This window comes from Wolffia australiana, chromosome 4 (genome assembly GCF_029677425.1).
Source record: "Wolffia australiana isolate 7733 chromosome 4, ASM2967742v1".
Classification (NCBI taxonomy): Eukaryota; Viridiplantae; Streptophyta; class Magnoliopsida; order Alismatales; family Araceae; genus Wolffia; species Wolffia australiana.
Genome location: NC_135838.1, coordinates 23,781,696 through 23,802,270, shown reverse-complemented (window position 1 = coordinate 23,802,270; position 20,575 = coordinate 23,781,696). Strand labels below are relative to the sequence as shown.

The 20,575-nt window shown below is 41.0% G+C and overlaps 1 protein-coding gene across 1 annotated transcript; it reads left to right on the top strand.

Annotated features, from left to right (window-relative positions):
- The first annotated feature begins 1,403 nt into the window (after nucleotides 1–1,403).
- Nucleotides 1,404–20,321, top strand: KEA3 (K+ efflux antiporter 3). Its single transcript, XM_078574529.1, has 18 exons — nucleotides 1,404–1,924; nucleotides 3,184–3,567; nucleotides 3,774–3,875; nucleotides 7,993–8,073; nucleotides 11,301–11,402; nucleotides 14,782–14,859; nucleotides 16,303–16,371; nucleotides 16,452–16,502; nucleotides 17,686–17,799; nucleotides 17,875–17,976; nucleotides 18,069–18,203; nucleotides 18,384–18,565; nucleotides 18,661–18,796; nucleotides 18,884–19,054; nucleotides 19,144–19,305; nucleotides 19,418–19,507; nucleotides 19,595–19,759; nucleotides 19,837–20,321. Exons 1-18 carry the CDS (start codon nucleotides 1,907–1,909, stop codon nucleotides 20,089–20,091), a joined length of 2,397 nt encoding a protein of 798 aa, XP_078430655.1. The 5' UTR covers nucleotides 1,404–1,906; the 3' UTR covers nucleotides 20,092–20,321.
- The last annotated feature ends 254 nt before the right edge of the window (nucleotides 20,322–20,575 follow it).

Sequence of the window (20,575 nt, the reverse complement as noted above, 5' to 3'; positions counted from 1 at the left end):
TGATGGATACTGTCTCTATGGATGACACCAAGACTTTCCATCGTAAAAATTCATCGTCTATCCTGCAATGCTATACTTAAAATACTGAGGTAATTAAAAATGCAAACTTTGTAAAATAATGGATAGAATAGGGACGACGGATAAAACTCAAAGCAGACAAAAGTTATGGAAGTGCTTGAAAGCATGCCATATCAAGGAAAAAACTGACTTTAGGACCCCAAACAATATAAAACCTATCTCAGGATATTTTGAAAAGACTACAAAGTATTCAGGCAGATCACGTAAGGAAGAAAAATCACTTTATTGGACTTCATTGTGAGGGTGGATCTATCATTTTTGCTTATTAACCATAAAAAAATTAAGAAACTTTTATCCTTATACACAAAAAGTGATGATGCATATTTTTGAAGTTCCAAAACTCTATGATGCGCAGCAGCTGAAAATATTACACAAGAAATTTGAATCTGAAAGAGGTACTCAAGCCAATAGAAAAAGTGTCGTTCATGATCGAAAGTTGGACAAGCTCAAACTGAGTCACCGTACTTGGGATCATTGTGCATTGGATTGAGACAACCTGAATACTTCATGAACATATTCTTGGTGTTCGTCAATTAATTGGTTCTGATCAAGGTGCATACTTGGCAAATATATTATACATACAATTGAAAGATTATAGTCTAAAAAACAAGGTAAGTCAGCGTTAATAACTTATTATGTATTAATGGCTGAATTGAAATGTTTTTCCTTTGTTTCCTCGGTGCTTGCTATCACAACTGACAATGCCAATAATAATAAAAACCATGGCTGAAACTTTAAAAAGGTTCATGAAGGGTTCTGGTTCAAACATTGCCGACCAATATCATGGACCATGGATGTCACATATTCTAAAAAAAATCTACATCCATATTAATGACTTAAAAATGTTGGGCTTATAAAGCCGATGAGTACAAAGAGGAAGATGGTGAAGTAGAGGAAAATGTAGAGGATGACAATAAATAATACAAGTATTTGTGATCATTTTATGGTAGTACTATTATTTCAAAGTTTAGAATGTATTTTCTAATCGTGTATGTCTATGCTTCTTTTAGGTGACGCCAAATCTATGCTATGTAGGATGTGGTGTGACGATCGAACTGAAGCAAGCTAGGAAGCAACATCTAAATTGAGTTTTTATTTTATAAGGTGAACCTTATAAATTACCTTGAAATAAATAATTCCTTTACTAAAAGTTCATGCAAATATTTTCCTTTGACTTTGACTAGTCAACATGAGTAGACCAGGACCAGGACCAGGACCAAAGTTTAGATAAGGTTTAGGTACAGGATAAAAAGGGGACTGGACCAGGACCATCAAAGCCTACACTTAGTCCATGAAGTCCCATCGCTGATCAATCCTTATCTGGAATGACTTCTCAGTGAGGAGTTTGGCCCGATCCGATCGATCGCCGGTCGAATGAGGAGGCCTTGTACGACAGTACGACGGGCAAGAGAGGCTCGCCGTTGACGGGTCTCTTCTATGGGAGGGAGCGGAGTTGTGGAAATGAAGTAACGAAAGATTTTGTAGGGCGTGGGTATCGCGGGGTGTAATCAAAATTTGTGGTCGTGAGCCGTCGATTACATGGCGGCCATCGTGGATAAACCACGACGTCGAATGAGGCCGTGGAGCGGGATCCTTCACGAGGGAGGATCCTGAGTCTCCGCTTCTCGTCATTATTCTCGCCGTGGCTGCTGGCTCGTGCTCGTCTGTTTGGCATCTCAACTATCCATTCTTTTTTTTTCTCTCATTTGAGCTGTTCCTCACCCTTCATGCCTGGCGCTGCGAGAAGAGCGCCTGGATGATGCGGTGAGGTTGCCACCGGCCCTGCGGATTAATTCCTATTGGAAGGAACGTTTGGAGCCGGAGAAGGATGGCGGAATCCAACAGGGTCAGTCTTCTGATCTCCTCTCTCATTTTCTGTTAATTCTTACTTCGGCACTGGCTTCGGCCAGTGCTTGCTTACTTCTCTCGCGTCAGACCCTTCTGTCTTCGCGTTTTCTTTGATTCTTTCTGCGGCGAGTTGAAGACCTCCGAAGTAAGAGCTTATGTGGATTCCCTGCCCCTCAATTACACACGAGAACCCATTCAATTGCTTTTTGAGTCGTCGACCTGTTCGGACCAGGAACTCTCAATTCTTCTTCTAGGGAGACGTTGACACTCTTTCCCCATCTACCGTTGGTGATCATGATCATCACTTTGGAGCGACCATCCTAGTGGAAACCGCTGACTGACCGATGCGTCGTTTTGAAGCCGTGGCATCCCTCAAGTTCTGTTTAGTTGTGGCTAAAAATGGTTTTATTGCTAACCATAAGTGTAATTAAGCGTCAGATTGCGTACACTCTTTTGTAGTCTTCGTTTTCATTTAAAAAAATGTTCAATGATTCCTCTGTGGAATACAAAGCAGCCCATTTGCCATATCTCTAAGTTTAAGGGAAGGTGAGATCAGTCTATTATCGTTGTGTGCATTGATTATGTGCCTCATTACTCCAGATGAAGTTGAACGCTTGTCAACATTCGTAATTTTTAGCTTCATTTGTGCTATCAAATACTTCAAAAGCGATGATCATTCATGGCAAGTGGGAAGAGTTCTATGTGGTGTTAATGTTTGCATTCATATATTTGAAAAGAAAACCAAAGCATCAGCGAAAATTGAGCTACTTTCGTGACAAAGCTTTAGGAAAGTAGATGCATTTTCGTCTTCAAAGAAGCTTGCGATGCCTTCCCAAAAGTCCTATGGTGGCGTTCTAGATTGCATCATACCAGAATACTTTGTAATTTCCTTTGAATTTATGTTCAATGAAACTATTGTCCATAAATCTGTAAAAAACTGGCCGATTGATAGCCTTGTAGAGGTGAGCTGCAAGATCTGGTACATTAATTGTCCAGCATTTCACGTCAACAAAATCCTTGTTACATGCATGACATGCCCTCGGTGATTGGATGGAAACTGTATGTATCTAGATCACGGTCTATATTTCAATCTCTTGTTCTATTTTATCGATATTTATTTCTTTGAAATGCCGTTTATTTTCAGTAGTTTTATAGAGCTAGCTGCGTCCATATTTTTTTTCATTTTGATTGCATATCTTAGATCTTATATTTTATTTTGCTCGAATATTTCTAATGGTCTATAACGCTCCATTGCAGCTATTAGTCTCTGATTGTCAGATATACCCTACCAAGCCGTGCTACTGTACTTTGATGCCAAAGAGAGGGACCATCCATATTCCCTCCACTCACAAGAGGGGTTTGAAGTTGCGAGGTTTCTCTGTATTCAATTTCTCAAGACAATCTTCTCTTAATTCAAGCAAGGGATTGGAAAGCATAGTGCTCTACTCTGGACTCCCAGGCTGGAGACGTCCTCCAATTCATCATCTCTACAAGTTTCATCAGAGAAAATCTCAAATATGTTCAACACTTGAAGTTTCCAGTGCGGTTGATGTAATCAATGACTTAGGACTTGATACGCTTACATTCTTGGTAGTGACTGTGATCGTCGTTCCCACTTTCAGATTCCTCAAAGCAAGCCCAGTGAGTAATGATGCTGCCTTCTTATCATTTTCACGGTGTTTATTGTTTTACTTTCCAATGTACTTGTGTGTAATAACAACACAGAATTGTTCTTCAAGAAAGGCAACCGTTTCATGAACTAATTTATCTAGACATGACTGCAAAAAAATCGTGTAAATGATGTGGTTTATTTTATGCTTACAATTCACTCGCCTTTGTTTTTGCAGATTCTAGGGTTTTTTTGCGCAGGAGTGATATTGAATCAGTTTGGCCTCATTAGAAATCTCACTGACGTGAAAGTCCTTTCCGAATGGGGAATTCTTTTCTTGGTCAGTTTGACTTTGAATCATAGTCCTATAATTTGTGTGCTGCATATTTGTTGTTGACGCAGCATGAAATCTGTGACAGTTTTATTAGTCTATCCTAGTCCTTGAAAGTTCAGCTGGGTATTTTACTGGTTTACATGCTTCCATGCCTTCTGTCTCAACAGTACAAACTCCCAAATCTATGTACTTGTGGACTCTGGTGTCGCTGCATAATCTGCCAGATTTTAGATATAGTGAGATTTTGTGTAATTGATGATTACTCTAATGTAAATCTATGGTGATATAATATATTCTCCAGTTGTCTTCATACTAATGGAATTAGCTTCCGTACTATACTAAACTTGGACGAAAGGTGGTGCTTTATGTTTTACAAAGATTTTTTTGAGGCTCTCATGTTAAAACTGCTGCTTCTCATACGAGAGGAGAAACTGTGATAGCAACGTTTCTCAGTAAAATTTCATTACACGATTTACAGTTGAACATTCGATTAACTTGTTGGCCATTGCACTTATGCATACAAAAAGGAAAATTTCCAGAAGCAAATTCGAGAGGAAAGGAACAGGAGGATAGATGTCTTATCAGTAATAAAGCAGATGGAAAACTTGATGTAAGAGTTATATCAGATGACACGGCGAGGCAGGGAAGGGGTTGTAGGGACATGATCACTGAGATTGGAAGGTCGGAAGATTGAATCGATGTAGACAGAGATCAAGGCAGTTGTGGGTGAGAAAGGGTGACACTAACATGAAACTTATTCCATCTTGTGGCGAATGGCAAGAGATAGAACTAGATATGTAGGTTGCTGGTGGGAAATTAGGAGTATGCTGGGACACATGCAGTTTGTTGGGCTCTTATGGCCCATATTTGGATTTTTTTAATCAAGGAGAACGAAGCAGGTGGAAGTGGTCTGATAGGGGGCAACAAGGATGATGCATGGGCAGCAAATGGAGCTGGTGAGACCCTTCTAAGAGGACAAGGTTCAGATGGGTGTTTAGATATAACATGGAGAAGGGGCTTTGGGACCAGACGTCTTTCCGGTGATTTTCTCTAGTGATTTCTGGAAGTTAGTCGAGATAAAGGTGATGGCCACTTTGGAAGAATTCATTAGAGGTAATCATGGCATGAAGAAAATCAACATATCAAATTAATTTATTCTCCCATAGTCCAAAGGGGCACTTAGAGTGAGGTTTTTGGCCCATATTGTTGTCCAATTCCAGCTCCCCCATCATCGCGAAGGTCCTGGCAAAGTAGTTAAGGGGGGTGATTGGAGATTTAGTCAGAGTTTGTCAGACAACCTTCATACCTTGTAGGCAGCCAGTGGATGGTGCAGTCATGGCATGAGAGATTATACTGACATGGCAGAGAACGTAGATCTAGGTTTTCTCGTGGAAGGTAGACTTGGCAAAAGTTTTAGACTCCCTAGACGGGTGAGGCTGTCCTGCTAAACAGGTGGCACTTGGATCAGAAGATGCATTACTTCTCACTCTTTCTCGGTCTTGGTGAATGGGCACCCTGAGGGGGGCAGGATTCACATCTACAAAAAGGGGTCAGGCAAGATGCTCTTGCGACATGCTTGACTAAAGCCTGCTCACACAGTTTGTTGATGGATTTTGAGATGGTCTTCCTTCTGAAAAGCTCAATGGAGGAGGCTAAAAAATGTTCTATGCTGTTGGATCTATTTGCAAATTTTTTGGGTCTCCAAATTAACTGCCCCAAGTCAGCTGTCGTTGGGTTTGGGTTGTTGCAGGAGGAGGTGGTTCAATGCTCTGGGGCCTTGGGGACGTCGATTGCGGTGCCATTGACTAAGATTCGGTTTTCAACTACGTACTGGCAGTCGGTGACCCAGAAGGTGAAGAGGAGGCTGGAGGGGTGGCAGTACAGGGTGCTGGCTAAAGTGGGATGTTGGGATGACATGGTACTATTGCAGCCAGCGCTTTCTGTGATCCTTATTTTCTATATCTCAGTCTGTAATGTCTGCTGGAATTGGAAAGCTGTTAGAAGGTTTGATGAGGTGTCTCTAGAAAGGCGCAGTAGTCGGGGGACGGTACAGGGATGGCGGGTAAATTGGAGGCTAGGGGTTTTGCAGCTACAAGCAATAAATTGTACCCTTCTGACAATGTGGATGGGCAAGATTATGAATTAGGGAGGATTTGAATCTGAATGCACTGAAGGACAATTTTGGCATGTGGCTGGATTTGGAGGTTCTTGCAGCTCTGGTCAGAGGAGCATCTGCATTCTGGGAGGGTTTGAAGCAGGTCTTCCGCCAAATCCGTGAATTCTTCAATGCCAAACCAGGGGATTGTTCCTTGTTCCATTATTGGTGGCAAAAACGGTTAGCTCGGGTCATTCTACTGGTGCATTCACATCTTTTTGTCCTTGCATGGAACACTCAGGTCATTTTTATTGACTGTTGGGATGACATTTGGAATCCGACTTCTGTTTCGGCAATCTGGATGCATATAATTTGTTTGTTTCCAAGGGCTTGGACGGCTTCAATGGACATCGCCATTCACATTTAGAAGGAAAGGAATGGTTATGGGGCAGTTTGGTCCTTCTTGTGGTTCTCTTTTATATCTTTTATATTATCAGGTTGTTTACCAACCTCTGGTGATCTACCTTTTCATTAAAAAAATAGAAAAATAGGAAAGAGGTATTTTGTCATTTTAAAATGTTTTTAACTTTTAAGAAGTCAGTTTGTATCACTTACTGACTTGAAATTTCTTACCTCGGATGGTTAGAAGTCACTGTCCATTGCTCCCCTCTCTGGAGCAGTTAAAATGATACAAACCTGCCAGTTCTTATTGGGGAAGACAGGAAGGAAAGAGAAGAACCAGCAAAAAGACTATGAAGGAATAATACTGTGAATAATACTATGAAAATAATACTATGAAGCTCATCGGCAGAGGGAGAAAATAAACTGGTGGAAGGGCCATTGCGCAAGTGAAAAATAGATGAGCCAAAAACATTTTGATTTGCTTCTTGGATGTCCTCATTAAGCGAGGGCTGGCCGATTTAACAAGGACTGAATGCAGAGTGGAAAGTGAAAAAATATCCCAAGCAGGTAAAGTGAAGAAAGTATCTTAGATACAATGGAGATCATAAATTAAGTTCTTCAAAAAAATAAAAACGGTCAAGGTGTTATAAAGTATCCCCACTGCAGTTGGAAGAGAAATATTGAAGTCCTTTGGCTTTTATACAGACGCAATATCTTTGGATGACACTGATAGGATCCTCGATCTAGGCTCGTATCGGAGGGGAGTAGAGGGTGAAGCGAGGTAGAAGTTCCCGTGGTAGAGAGGAAATGATCCGAGGGGAGATCAAACTGATGAGGCAGGGATCAACACGGGATGAGCCGCCGGAAGACGCAGTGAGGTAGAGAAGATCACGAGGGACAGGGATCGTAGAGGGAGAGTGGGACCATAGACATGTAGAGGAGAGACAGGGCACCTTACTTCATTCTAGTCGGCTGCCCTCTTAAAGGGAGGGCATCCCTATTTAAAGGAAATATGTAATGAAAAAACAACTGAAATGCCCTTGTGGGATAACCTGATGAGACTACTGATACACTCCCAGAGTATCAATGCTAAGATCGTGCTATTAGAATATAGAAATCCAGAAGAAATCCGGGAAACAGTTTCACTTGAAGATATGATGGGAATCGGAAGTAGATCTCAATGGCTCCTCCTCCAGGAGAAGCTCCTTCTCGACCTCGGGCGGATCTTCCTCACTGGTGAACTCCTCCCTCCAGATCAGCAGGCGAATTCCCCTCCTGCTGCTCCAGCCTCCTCGACCTCTAACCGTTGAACCTTGATTTCAAAAAAATGATATATGACATACCTGAATGAATCGTCCTTATTTATAGGGATGAGTTGCCACCTTTCCCGCCTTAGTTAACTTGTCTGGTCAACAGTCCGTTGACCAGATCTGTGTCTTCTCCTCTGATATTTCTTGGAATAAAGTCTATCAACTACCCCCAAATAGGTTGAGGATCCTATCAGATACACAGTTCATTTTGTTTCTAATTCATTTTTATTTTATAAATTTCATTTTCCTTCGTGATACATGTATAATATATCCTTTTACTTAAATATCTCTGAGATTCTGCAGTATCTCTCCTCAGTTGTTTGAGATGGGCTTGGAGCTATCATTGGCACGTTTGAGAGCTTTGGCAAAATTTGCTTTTGGCCTAGGGTTTTCTCAGGTTTGCACGACAATTTTAATGAACTATCTTTTTTTTAGCTGATTTCTGGGATCTTTATCCTTCACAAATCTCCGTATTAATGAGATTTCAAACTTCTATGCACATTTCTTCAACCATGTATGAACAAAAGCTCACTCCATTTGATATTGACCAGTTATTCTTTAATGCTTTCATTGCACTCGTACTGGCACAAGTGACTCCTATTTTAGCCAGATTTTTCGACTGGATGTGACAAAGCTGGATTTATGTAAAAGTAGGACATTGATAAATATTGGGAGATATTAACACCATGTTCATGAATATTTTATGCTATGTTGAGAATACTGCCATACCTTTTAAATGTATAGTGTGTATTTGTATTTGAATGTTCTTCATTTATTTCTTTTTCTGTAACTGAGCCTACATAACCACTGTTGGTAGACTGTCTAAGCTCTATCAATGTTATAACCTGTAGTAAAAGTAAATTGACTGCATTTGGTTTTCTCAACGGCTCCTTCTGGAAGCTTCTCATGATGTGCCCTTTGGTAAACTTTCTTCGTCGACATGTTATTCGAGGGAGCAGCGGTCTAGGTAAATTGTCCTACTTTTTCTTATGTGAAGACCTTCAGGGGTATCCTTTTCCACCATCTCACAAAGCAGGTAAATTGTCCATGTTTTCTCTTATAAGAGGTACACCAATCTCCCTCAAGTTATCTTTAGGGACCAGCCCACCGATCACAACCAATTCCAGTGGAAAAATGTTGGAATCCTGATGGATAAGCAGCACACAGTGAGAGGTACGGGGAGAATGAATGTGAACGATCTCGAACAAAAGTAGTGGAGATCTTAGTTTCCATTCTCCTCCGTTGTCCCTTCCAATCATTTTGCCCCGCCAACCCCCTCTGTCTTGACCTGCCTATTGATTATAACTTTTTGGGCTGGCCCATTATTCTGCTCTCCTTACGGAGAACAGCCTTGTACTCAAGTAAATTCAGGAAAATTACTGTAGCGTTTCCTGACACTCCAAGTTCTGCCCATTTGGTCGGAGTTTAGTACCATGTGGAGTGGAGAGGGCCACCAAACCTTGCATGGGGGTTATATACAATCGTTGTTGCAGTTTGAAGAGAAACATTGAAGTCCGTTGGCTTTTATACAGACGCAATATAATGGGCTAGGGGTGGCGTACTATAGGATCTGAAGACAAAGTGGGTGTGGGGCGGCCTTTGAGTCCCGTGTGTATTCATTAAGCATATATATACCAACCTTGGGAGGATAACCAGTCTTGGGTGATCTTACACTCTTTCTTCAAAAAAAGAAAAAGACCATGGCTGAAACCCGCTTGTCCAATTTGATGAATAACCTGTTATGGCTCATAAAACTGTGGGGCTAACTTCTCATTGGGACATGTTGCAAGAGGTCTCATGGGGTACAGCCTGAGGGAACTGTAGAACCCATTGCCTGGTGACAGACACACCTCTTAACAGCCTCTCTGCTTGTTGCTTTATCCTTGTCTAAGCAACTGCCCAATGATGGTTAAGTAATTGGAGTGATTGTTCTCATTCTTGGAGCTTTTAATCCAAATTTAATACTAGAGTGGAGGCAGTTCCATAACTTTGGATGGGAGGGACCCTCTCATACACTATGTTCAAATGGGCGGTGTGCATTCAGAAATGACATGATGGCCATCTCTATTCTGTCCAGCTAATTTGCTCCACAGTTCAGGTTGATCACGTAAAAGACCGCAAGGTAACATTCTAGCTACTGATGGCCACCTCTGATTGGCCATGTGTCTGATGATAGCCAAGGGTGATGCGACATAGGAAGGTGCCCTGCAATTGCAAAAAAATCCTTACAAAAAATGTTATCACAATCAGGTATAATAGACCTGGGAATCCATGCAACTGAAATATATCCTTAATAAATATCTTTGCTGTACCAGATGCAGTGAATGGGTATGACAACAGAAGAAACTTGCACTATAGTCAAACCACCAATATGTTGCCATATCTCTGGGAACAGATAAGGCCCTGGACAAAATCTGATGTGATATCCTCCCACATTTGATTAGTTTTTGACAAGGGTTGGAGGAGACCTGCGGCTGCAAATGCGAGGCGTTGTGTATTATCTTCGGTTCCTTCTGAAGCTTCTTTTGATGTCCCTTCTGTCAACTTGCACCCTCCACTTTATGAGGTGAAGTCCTTTCAATAATTCAGAGCTGAAGTTTTTATGATATCCTGGAGATGTAAAAACTCTAAATGTCATTTTTTAAAAGACATTTAGAGCTTAATGTTCTGAGTCGATTAATGTTTATCTCTAAGTGTCTTGGCTTGACAATTAATGTTCTGAATCTACCAACATGGTCTCGCCAAAATGAGGCTGTCATATTCTAGAGAAGAAAAAGATACTTGGAAACTGAGAACCACCCAAGTGACCTATGATTTATTTCCTGACATAGCCATCTTAATATACTCCTGGAGTAAGTGATTTGCAGGGTTTAATGACAAACATTACTCTATGTTCATTATTCTTTTCTCAAATGTTGGAAATGGATTCAGAAACTTTCAGAAGTGTGTGATCCTGCGGTGTTATTTGTTTAAGAAATACACACCTGAAAGAACTAGTCATTTCATTGGTTAGATCAAATAACATAAAAACAATTGAAGCAGATTTACTGCTTTTTTACCTCTGTTGCAGTGATTTTGCATAGAAAGTCCTACAGAGTCTCATTTTGAATCGGCTGCTTGTGGAAAATGTAGAGAAACAACTTTTCTCCATGATCCCTACTGGACATTATCTGGCCGTCTCCTTAAGGTGTTTGAAAGAAGGCAATGGCTGATGATGGGCTTATACCAGGTGTGCGATGAATTACCCGTGAAGAAATTTCAGTTCAGAAAGTTGGGATACATTCGGCAGACTGTGTTTAGGGTTTCATCAAGAAACGAGAAACAGATGAATGTGTGTTGTGGCCCCAGTCTTGTATCCTTCGTAAAAGCACATTTTACCCTAATAGTTATCTAGTCAATGTCAAATGCATTTCAAACTTGAAAAGCAATATCTTCAAAATTTTGGACGTTTTCATTGATGGGTTTTTGGGTGTCAATTTCAATTCTTTATTATTTCTCCTTTGGCCCACAGTCACTGGGCGATCTTTCCAAGCAGGAAAATATTTTAAATGAGTCATCCTTTTCCAGTTTTAATAGAATATTAGATGTTTAAAACAGTGTCTGATGGTATCTTGAACTTCGCAGGTTGTTCTGTCTACTCTTGCCTTCACAGCTTTTGAACTCCCACCAAATGCTGCTATCGGAACAAAAGTGTTGGAATTCCTTTTTCATTCGAGGCCTGATCTGGTAATTATCTTTATTTCTTAAATGGGAACGTGAGCTGTCTTTAGATAATTAAGTGCCTCCCAGGTTGGATTTTTCCATGACTAGAATTTAGTACCACCGCCATTTAGGTTATGTTTCACTTACTGTGATGTTATTCAATTGTAATATTATCTAGAATGGCAAATAATGCTGAATTTGGTATTGCACTTTTATGTGAGAATAAATGTTGGTGGTTTGCGATGGTAATTTATTATCTAACGGTAATTTATTTTTGTCGAAGTTCTCATATTTGATGGAGAGGTAATAGGAACCCATGAGTTCCTATCAGGGAGAGGATGGGAAGGAAGTGACATGATGCTGGAATGATTGTCAGTGGGGGAGAACCATGTCGGGATGGATTTTTGCAAGAGAGGTCCTGGCAGAATGGGCATCGCTCAAGGAAGGATCACTGGCTGGACAGATTGAACTAAAGAGGGATGAAGGAACCAACTTGACTAAACTTCTTTATCTGCTTCTGAAAGGTAGGGTTGCCCTATCTAAAGTTCCTATGTTGTAGAAAATAACCAAAATGCCCCTATTGGGCTGAAATGATGCAACTAGTCCTATATGCGACGGGAATTGCATCAGGAGGGTTCATTCTTGGGGCTGTTTACACAAAATTTCTACATGAGGATCTTATATCCTTCAATTAAAAGGACAAATGAAAGTTCTTTCACTTAACTGCACGCTGGTGTATTCTAAATGGCCAATGACAGATTTTTCATTTGAACAATGTTTCCTGATACGGTAGCAAAAAAGGATTGAGAATAAAATATTTTATATTTGTTATCCTGACACATGGGTGGTTCTGTATCCATGAATGTTGTGAACTATGAATGGCACTTATGATGCGATAATCTGGTCTGAAATTACTTTTAAAAAAGTGGGAGCGGGATATATGACGAAAAAGGATCATTGAGGTGCATGCAAGAGTAAGGCCTGTTGCTTCCAGTTTAGGTGGAAATGAATTGGACCTGTAGTTAACAAATTATTGTGATAGCTAGCGGGCTAATTCAATCATAATCCTATCCAACATTACAGAATATAAGCTCGTGCAGATCCATCTACTCTACTCTCCTTTTAAAAATGAAGGTTCAAGTTTGTGTGAAAAAGCCCTTAATTGGATTTGAGTTACTCCTTGAAATGCTTTGTGCCTCTTTTTTTGGTCAAGGAAAAAAGCAACCCAGCACACCAGAAGAATAAAGATGTCCTCCAGTCCCAACCACATACTATTCATCTTAACTCTTTTTCATTAGGAATGACTCAAACATTTTAGACAGAGGCATTTACATCACCCTTCCTGTCTTTATATTTCCCTTCGTTATTCACTTTTGGGCCATTCTTGAACCAGCCCATACCGGTTCATGTTTATTTCATTTTCCATGTATTTCCCATTGCGGAAGGGGTCTAACTCTGGTAACTAGTATTTATACTCATGTTACCAATACATAATATGAGATAAGTTGAGGTTTGTCGTTCCAAACCCTAGACGGTCTCAACAACGGCAGGAGTGCCTTTGCTGATGCAATGGGTAACACGGTATCAAAGCTTCACCTTCTCTGGGTGTGATTCATTAGCATAGAGCTCTCATCCTCCTTGTGATCCACTGGTCAAAGAAGTTTTGATCCAGAACTACTGTTCTGAAAGAGAACCTGTTGGCAAGTATCGCTGCTTTGTCATTCTTATCTATCTGCAGCGAGTGTACTCCGTAGCTGGAGAAGATGGATCGGCACCTGCTAAGTAGAGAGTGGGATAAGCATCTGAAGGGCAAGAGAACAAAGAGAAACAAAGATTTTCCTTTCTTTACGTCCTTCTCCAGAGAAGCCCAAAACTACGGGCACCATCGTCTTTCAATGGCATCAGTTCTGATATCGCTGAAAGAGAGGGTTCTGAGTAATCACTTTTTCCAGGATCGTGGTCTCAGATTTGAGGCGTGGGAAGCTGACAAAGCCTTCATTCATGATAGACTCCTAGGCACCATAACCCCAAATATGTATGATAACTTTCTATACATTGATACTGTGAAATAGTTATCGGATCGAGTTCACTAAAACTGTTCCCTGCATAGCAGCACATGGCAGTTATATGCCCTTAGTGATAGGGTGCAGAAGCTGACTCAATGAGACAAATCTATTAGGACATACGCATACAAGTTCGAATTCCTCTGGAGGGAAGGGGACACATATTGCCCTGTAAATGGTAATGAGGAATACATCTATACCTTTAAGTGCAGGATGCTCACTGTACTTGTGACGTTGATCCCTGTGTATGAAGACGCAAGGAAGGAGATGCTACACTGGGAGGATGTACCAGATCCCAATGGGCCTATCCATATGCTTATGGCAGAAGAGGCCAGACTCTGTCGACATACCCAGGATGACAAAGACAAGTCAAGAAATCTTCGCCATGCCCATCACTGCTCATTGACAAAGTGATTTTAAAAGAGAAAGAGAATAGGAAAAACTCAGTCATCAATGGAGATGCAAAAGACAGCCTATATTGCATTCATTGCAAACAAAATCGCCACACCAAGGAGAAATGCTTTAAACTTCAAGGATATTCTCCAAAACAGGGGGATCAGCGTAAGGTTCAAGTTTGAGAAACCCTGGAGACTAATGAAGGATCAATTCAACCCAGCTTGAAAGAGGTAGCAGAGATAGAACAGCCGAAGGTGGAGATGGCGCAATCGAGGAACATAATGGGTTCTTCTCCGTCATAGTTGACTGGGTTATCCACCGATTGAAGTCCTCAGACATTTATTTCCTTGCTTGCTGAAGTTGATGTTTAAACAGTTATGCGTGTGGCTTGTTTCTTTGTCAAGCCCCAGAAAACTTTGTTATTTCATATCTGTCTGTCTACATTGATTCGCTTCTCGAATTTATCTGGGGAATACTGGTTTATAATTTCGCTGATGAACACATTCATTGTTCCTGGGTCCATTAATCAAGGTGAAATCAGAAGTGGCCAGGGTTATGCAACCATTCGGTGAGATGATACAGACGCTTTTTTGATTTGAGAATAAAGAAGTTCAGATGAGACAATGCACGGAATTTTTTTAGTTCACAAGTCACTAGCTACTTTTGACTTATAATGGGCCCAACTCCTTTAACTGCTATTTTATACCAAACCCTAATACAAGATAGGATAAGGTTTTTCCTGTCTGAGCCCTAGATGGTCTCAACAAGGCAGGAGAGCCAGTCCTGATGCCCCGGTTAACAAAACATTATCATTTATGTCAGATATAACTTGCGGTCTTGAAAAAATTATCGAATGAAGCTCGTGCATCTCTAGGAGTTTCACTGAGTAGACCTCAGCATATTGGGCAAGTCACGGACAGATGCTAATGTTTGTATGATTGCAGGTGAATATCCGAAGTGTTGATGAAGCCATAGTTATTGGGGCGGCTCTATCATTGTCATCATCGGCTTTTGTGCTACAGGTTGGGAAATCATATTCTGCGGCTTTTAGTAGCTTATTTACTTCTGATTGTGGATAATGAAATTAATTGATTCTTTCTCAGTAACTCTTAGCGATAGATCTTTTTGGAAATATGTCGTATTCTTTGGATCTAGTTGTAAAACTTTTCCTGGGTAGTTTAATTTGGACATTTTAGAATGCATATATGTACTTTAATTGGTGTCATGTCTTCATCGTCTTTTAATTCTCAATTTTTTGTCTTCGTTAAGCAGAGAAAATGATAAAAGGGGCCAAAGCATAACAACAAAGATGATCCCAACAACCTCTCGGCAGCATTATCATCTATCATTTGCTTGTCTGTTCTGGTGAAATGTGTCTGTGAAAGAGGCTACAGGGTTATACATTTTTACAAGTTTTCATATCCCAACTTTGCCTATGTTAGCTATCGAATTGGAATAATAAATTTAGTCTTCTTGGTCCCTGAGAAACCACCTGCTGGAGATGTTGCCCAGAACAGTCGCCCTTTGACTCTCCACCATTCAATTACTATAGGTAAAAAACACAAGATAAATCAATTTGAATAAATGTGTAGGAATTAATATATGTTATACTGCGTCCACTGGTACAGACAAAATAATTGCAGGACTCACTTTGCCATTAATGACCCTAAGAATAATTTCTCGGGCCTTGGAGTTTGAAGAACCAAATATTTCCCGGAAGAGCTTATCGTCTTTGGAAATCTTGGAAAGTGTGTCAAAACGTTGAACGGCCCACATGACATGTGAAACTGATACAACCCGAATTGATGTATTGCCCAATTGTACAATTGCTATGTGATTCCAATGAAAAGTACTTCAAAGTTAAATAGTCTTCCATTTTCCAGAAGATTGAGAAGCATAGAGAAAAAGAGATAGGGCATTCCTGGGATAAAAGGGGATAATGGGAATGGCGAAGGGTCACCAAGGACTGGTTGCTATTCTCCATGGACGCCGGTGACCACAGAGCAAGATGGGGAAGAAATCATGATCAATGTTTGGCCAGAAGGTGCAGCATAGGAATAGGCCACTCATGTCTGGGTTCCTGCCCCACCTAAGCAATGAACTGGCCTTTGAGAGGGAAGCTCAATGGTGAGTCTAAGAGCGTCAATAGCATTCTGGACCTCCTTTGCAGGCCAGGTTTGGCCATTAGTCTTGTGTCACTCATAGATACTATTGCAGATGGTATCAGAAACCAGTGTTGGATCTGCTTCTCAGTTCATTTCTTTGAGTAAACCTCCTATTCTTTTCGGATTACCCCCCATTGTATAAGTTTCATTTTGAGTTGATTTCATCGTGATTCTCTGAAATCGTTCAGAGGACTGTATAAAATTGTTATTGCCTTATATCGTTCGTGGAAGTCAGCTTCCCGATTATATATATTGGTCACTTGTACCTCCTGTTCAACGCTTATTGAGTGTTTTGTTTAGCTTCTTGCAGAAAAGGGTGAACTTCCAACAAGATTTGGCTCTGCAACACTGGGAATCTTACTTCTTCAGGTTTTTTTAATAAATGTCGTCAATCAGAGTGCAGCTTGCTTATGCATATTCAATCATATTCATTATTTTTGAAATTGTAGGACATCGCAGTGGTTCCTCTTCTGGTTATACTCCCAGTGCTTGAGAGTCAGGTATGTAGTGGAAGTTGTCTGTTGATTATTGGGGGCCATAACTAGTTAACTGTAACTTAATTGTTAATCAAAGCATAATATTTTAATTCATTTTTAGCGAAGAGTAACTTTGGTCTCCTCACTAACTTGCTCTGTTTCCATCACTCAGAAAACAGTTGACGGGGTACTCCTTTGAGAACCTGTAGCCTCGTAAATACTAACTCTAAATATTGACGCAACATTCTATACTGCTGTTTGCTGTTCTCAAGTATTTTTTATTATCTGGGAAAATGATGCCTTAATCCATTTTAGCTTAAAGTCCACCATAAAGTCATCTGGTTAGAATATCTGAGCGTCGACTGTCTGTCCATAATTTAGAGACAGTTCTCAAACGCGAGGACAATAACCTAGGCCCATGAATCAAAATTTCTTGAACCTACAGAAATTGAACCTTTGAAAAGTTCAAGCAAAAGCACGATTTCTTTGATCTAGGGTTTTCCAGACAATGGCTTTTCTTTGAAGCAGGAAAAATCATGCATGAGAAACAAGAATGCAGTGTCATTTATTTACAAACATGTCTGTAAGCATACATGTTGTATTGCATGAAAAACAAGAATGCAGTGTGTCATTTATTTACAAATGTGTATTAACATACATGTTTTTCAAAAAAGACAACATACATGTTGTCTTGGGCTCTATAATGATAGTACGTATAAGTAACCCTGTACAGTACAAATGTGGCCGCTTGCCTTGACAGCTATCACGGTGTGTCCCTGATCGAGCAGCCTAGCAGACAAAACTTGAAAAGAAACTCAAAATTCGCATCTTGCACTTAGATCTTTAGTCAAAATGATCTGATTGTCTTTCACTCGTTATTTTGATACGGTGAATGGGGAATTCCTACAGTCATCTGTTAACGAATCTCTCTGTACTTGAGGTAGGCTGCTTTACTTTGCTGATTACTTCATGGATATCAATAAGTGATAAACTATGTTTCCTTAATTATATGATCCCTTATCTTTCTCTCTAAAAAAGAAGTGATAAACTATGCATATATGGCTGATGTAAATAATAAGTTCACCATAAATTTTTGTTGTCAGTATCTTTGCATATGGCCTTCGTTAAGTTTTCTTCTCTCTGCTCAAAGTTAGCCTTGAAGTACTGTTATTACTCGATAAAAAGATCAATCTGATTTTTCTTGCAGAATATTGTGGAGGAAAGCATTTGGATGATGTTACTAAGTGAAAGTTTAAAAGCTTTAGCTGGCCTCGGTGTGCTCTCTCTTGGAGGAAAGTATCTTCTTCGGCGCGTATTTGAAGTAAGAATGACTTCCGTTCGCAAATCAAATTTGAAAAATTGAAGTCTGCGTTGACTTTTAACGTAATGGATGCAGGTTGTTGCGGAGTCGAGGAGCTCAGAGGCATTTGTGGCCTTGTGCCTGTTGACCGTGGCAGGGACTTCACTTATGACCAAGTTTCTGGGGTTCAGTGACACAGTTGTGTTCTCCACCACTTTTTTTTTCATCTGCTTTTTTACTCTGTGTATTTTATTTCTATCGCTAATGAACTCAGTCCTTACTTTCGGTAGCTTGGAGCATTCTTGGCCGGTGCACTTCTTGCGGAAACGAATTTCCGGACACAGATTGAAGCAGATATTAGGCCCTTCAGGGGATTACTTCTCGGATTATTTTTTGTGACCACAGGGACATCGATCGATCTACAGGTGATCCCTTTTTTTCAAGACTGCTTCCCATGTCCATTTCTCCATTAGAGCTATCAATATCCCTCATTTTCTGTTGAAAGATCAATATCCCTTATTATTTTGTTGTGACTACTTTCAGTTTCTTTAGAATATAATTTTTGGTCTAGTATTGTGAAACTTAAGTTTTTCCTTGAATTACAGCTTTTGCTCCGAGAGTGGCCAAACGTACTTTCCCTTTTGGGCGGTCTGATTGTTATAAAGACTCTGATAATAACAGCGCTTGGTCCCCGCGTTGGACTGTCCCTCCAAGAGAGTGTGCGCATAGGATTGCTTCTCTCTCAAGGAGGTGAATTCGGATTTGTTGTTTTCTCGCTGGCGAACAGGTGAGTAAACTTGTGTCCGTTTGCGCGTTACCTTGTTGGCTGAAATGTAGAATTATTAAATTTCTTATGTAAAAGTTTACCCATCTGAAGTTTAGGCTGGGAGTGCTACCTCTAGAGTTGAACAAGCTGCTTATAATTGTTGTGGTGCTGTCAATGGCACTTACCCCCTTGCTAAACGAAGTTGGGAAGAAGGCGGCCGAGATTATTGAGGCCAAATACGGACCTGAAGAGGCATGCAGTGCTAATCCTTTGTTTAAACTGTTATCTTATCCGGAAACTTTGCATAGTCCAGCACTGATGCCTTGCTCCTAATGGCAGAAAGACGTAGACATGAACTTTGATGCGAGGGAGCCTGTCGTCATCCTTGGGTTTGGGCAAAAGGGTCAGGTTCTTGCAAACTTCTTGGCCACTCCATTGGCTTCTGGGTTGGACGGGGACTCGATGGGGTGGCCTTACGTCGCGTTTGACTTGAACCCTACTGTGGTTAAGGTATGAATGAGTGAAGGTTCCCTTCCCCTTCTATCTCCATAGCTTGAGAAATTGAAGAGAACGCTATTCCCTTATGCGTCCTACTGTAGGCATCGCGGAAACTTGGGTTTCCCGTTCTATACGGAGACGGATCGCGACCAGCCGTTCTCCAGTCGGCCGGTATTCCCTCGCCCAAAGCTGTCATGGTGATGTACACGGGGAAGGAGAAAACTTTGGAGGCCGTTCAGAGAATTCGGCTTGCTTTTCCCTCGGTAGTGCACAATCTTACCTTGTTATTTCATGTCACTCCCTTCTTTAACATCCTCGCCGGAGAGTTCATGAGACATGTATTAAGGTTCACTTTTGTTTTGCTCATTCTTGCAGGTTCCGGTGTATGCCAGAGCTCAAGACCTTGAGCACCTCCTCGAACTGAAGAAGGCGGGTGCCACCGATGCAATCCTCGAAAACACAGAGGTAACGTTGCCCCCGTAATCTATCTATCTATCAATCACCTGACTTCGTCTTTGATATCTGCAACTCCTTTCACAAACTGTCGGGCAGGCAAGCTTGCAGCTAGGGTCGAAACTTCTGAAAGGGCTCGGGGTGATGTCGGACGACGTAAGGTTCTTGAGTCAGCTCGTGAGGGACTCCATGGAAAGCCAGGCAGAAGAAACGATGAACAAGAACGCCAACAAGCGCGACCTCGACGCCATGACGCCTCTACAGGTCCTTCCCAAACATTTCTCATTATTATCTCGACGTAGCAACCGGCCTAAAACTCTGTGTGCGTGTGTGTGCTCCAGGTAAGAGTTGCGGACATGGTTCGAGGCCGTAACGTATCGGAGCCGCTTTCCGCCGCCGACGTCGCTTTTCGCGAAGTGGCTCCTGAAGGCGAAGGATCGTCTGAAAATCGTGCTGATAAATCCTCGCAGAGCGAAATCAAGACTTACGAATCAAACAAAGCTGATGACGAAAAGGGCGTGACGTACTGTAACTTGGAGCCCGACGATGCGCCTCCATCCGCTGCGGGTGAACTGGTGAAGCAAGCAAAGACGTAGGCAGCATCACGCTTGACACGTCCATTCAATGTATAGCAACAGAAGACGGCTTCTAGAGGTTCCATCGCTTCCAATATTCTTATTTTTCTTCTTTGTAAAATTCCCGTCGTGATTTAATTCATGATTCTTGAGCTACAGCATAAAAGGAAGAAACACGGCTCTACACTCACTGTGAAGGATCAAGGAAAAGATGTTTCATGATTTTTATTTTGAATCAGAGCTTTCGGTCATTCATTATCCCTTCAATATAAACGACGTCAACTAAAAACATTTGAATCAAAACAGTGGATGATGGATAAAGCGTGCAAAACATATCATAGAGCCATACAGCTAAACAAGAAAAGTTGGGCACCTTTATGCCTAGCTTAGACAGAAATGCAACAGAGTAGTTTTCTGATAAAATTCAATTCATTTTTCAACGTGCTCCATTTATGGACAAGGACGTTGTTGTCTTGGATGATTTTTTTAGACCTGGAAAGCTCTA

Coding starts and splice junctions, on each gene's coding strand:
- KEA3 (XM_078574529.1), top strand. Junction 3,568..3,773: donor GATTCCTCAAAGCAAGCCCA/GTGAGTAATGAT, acceptor TTGTTTTTGCAG/ATTCTAGGGTTTTTTTGCGC. Junction 18,204..18,383: donor GGACATCGATCGATCTACAG/GTGATCCCTTTT, acceptor CTTGAATTACAG/CTTTTGCTCCGAGAGTGGCC.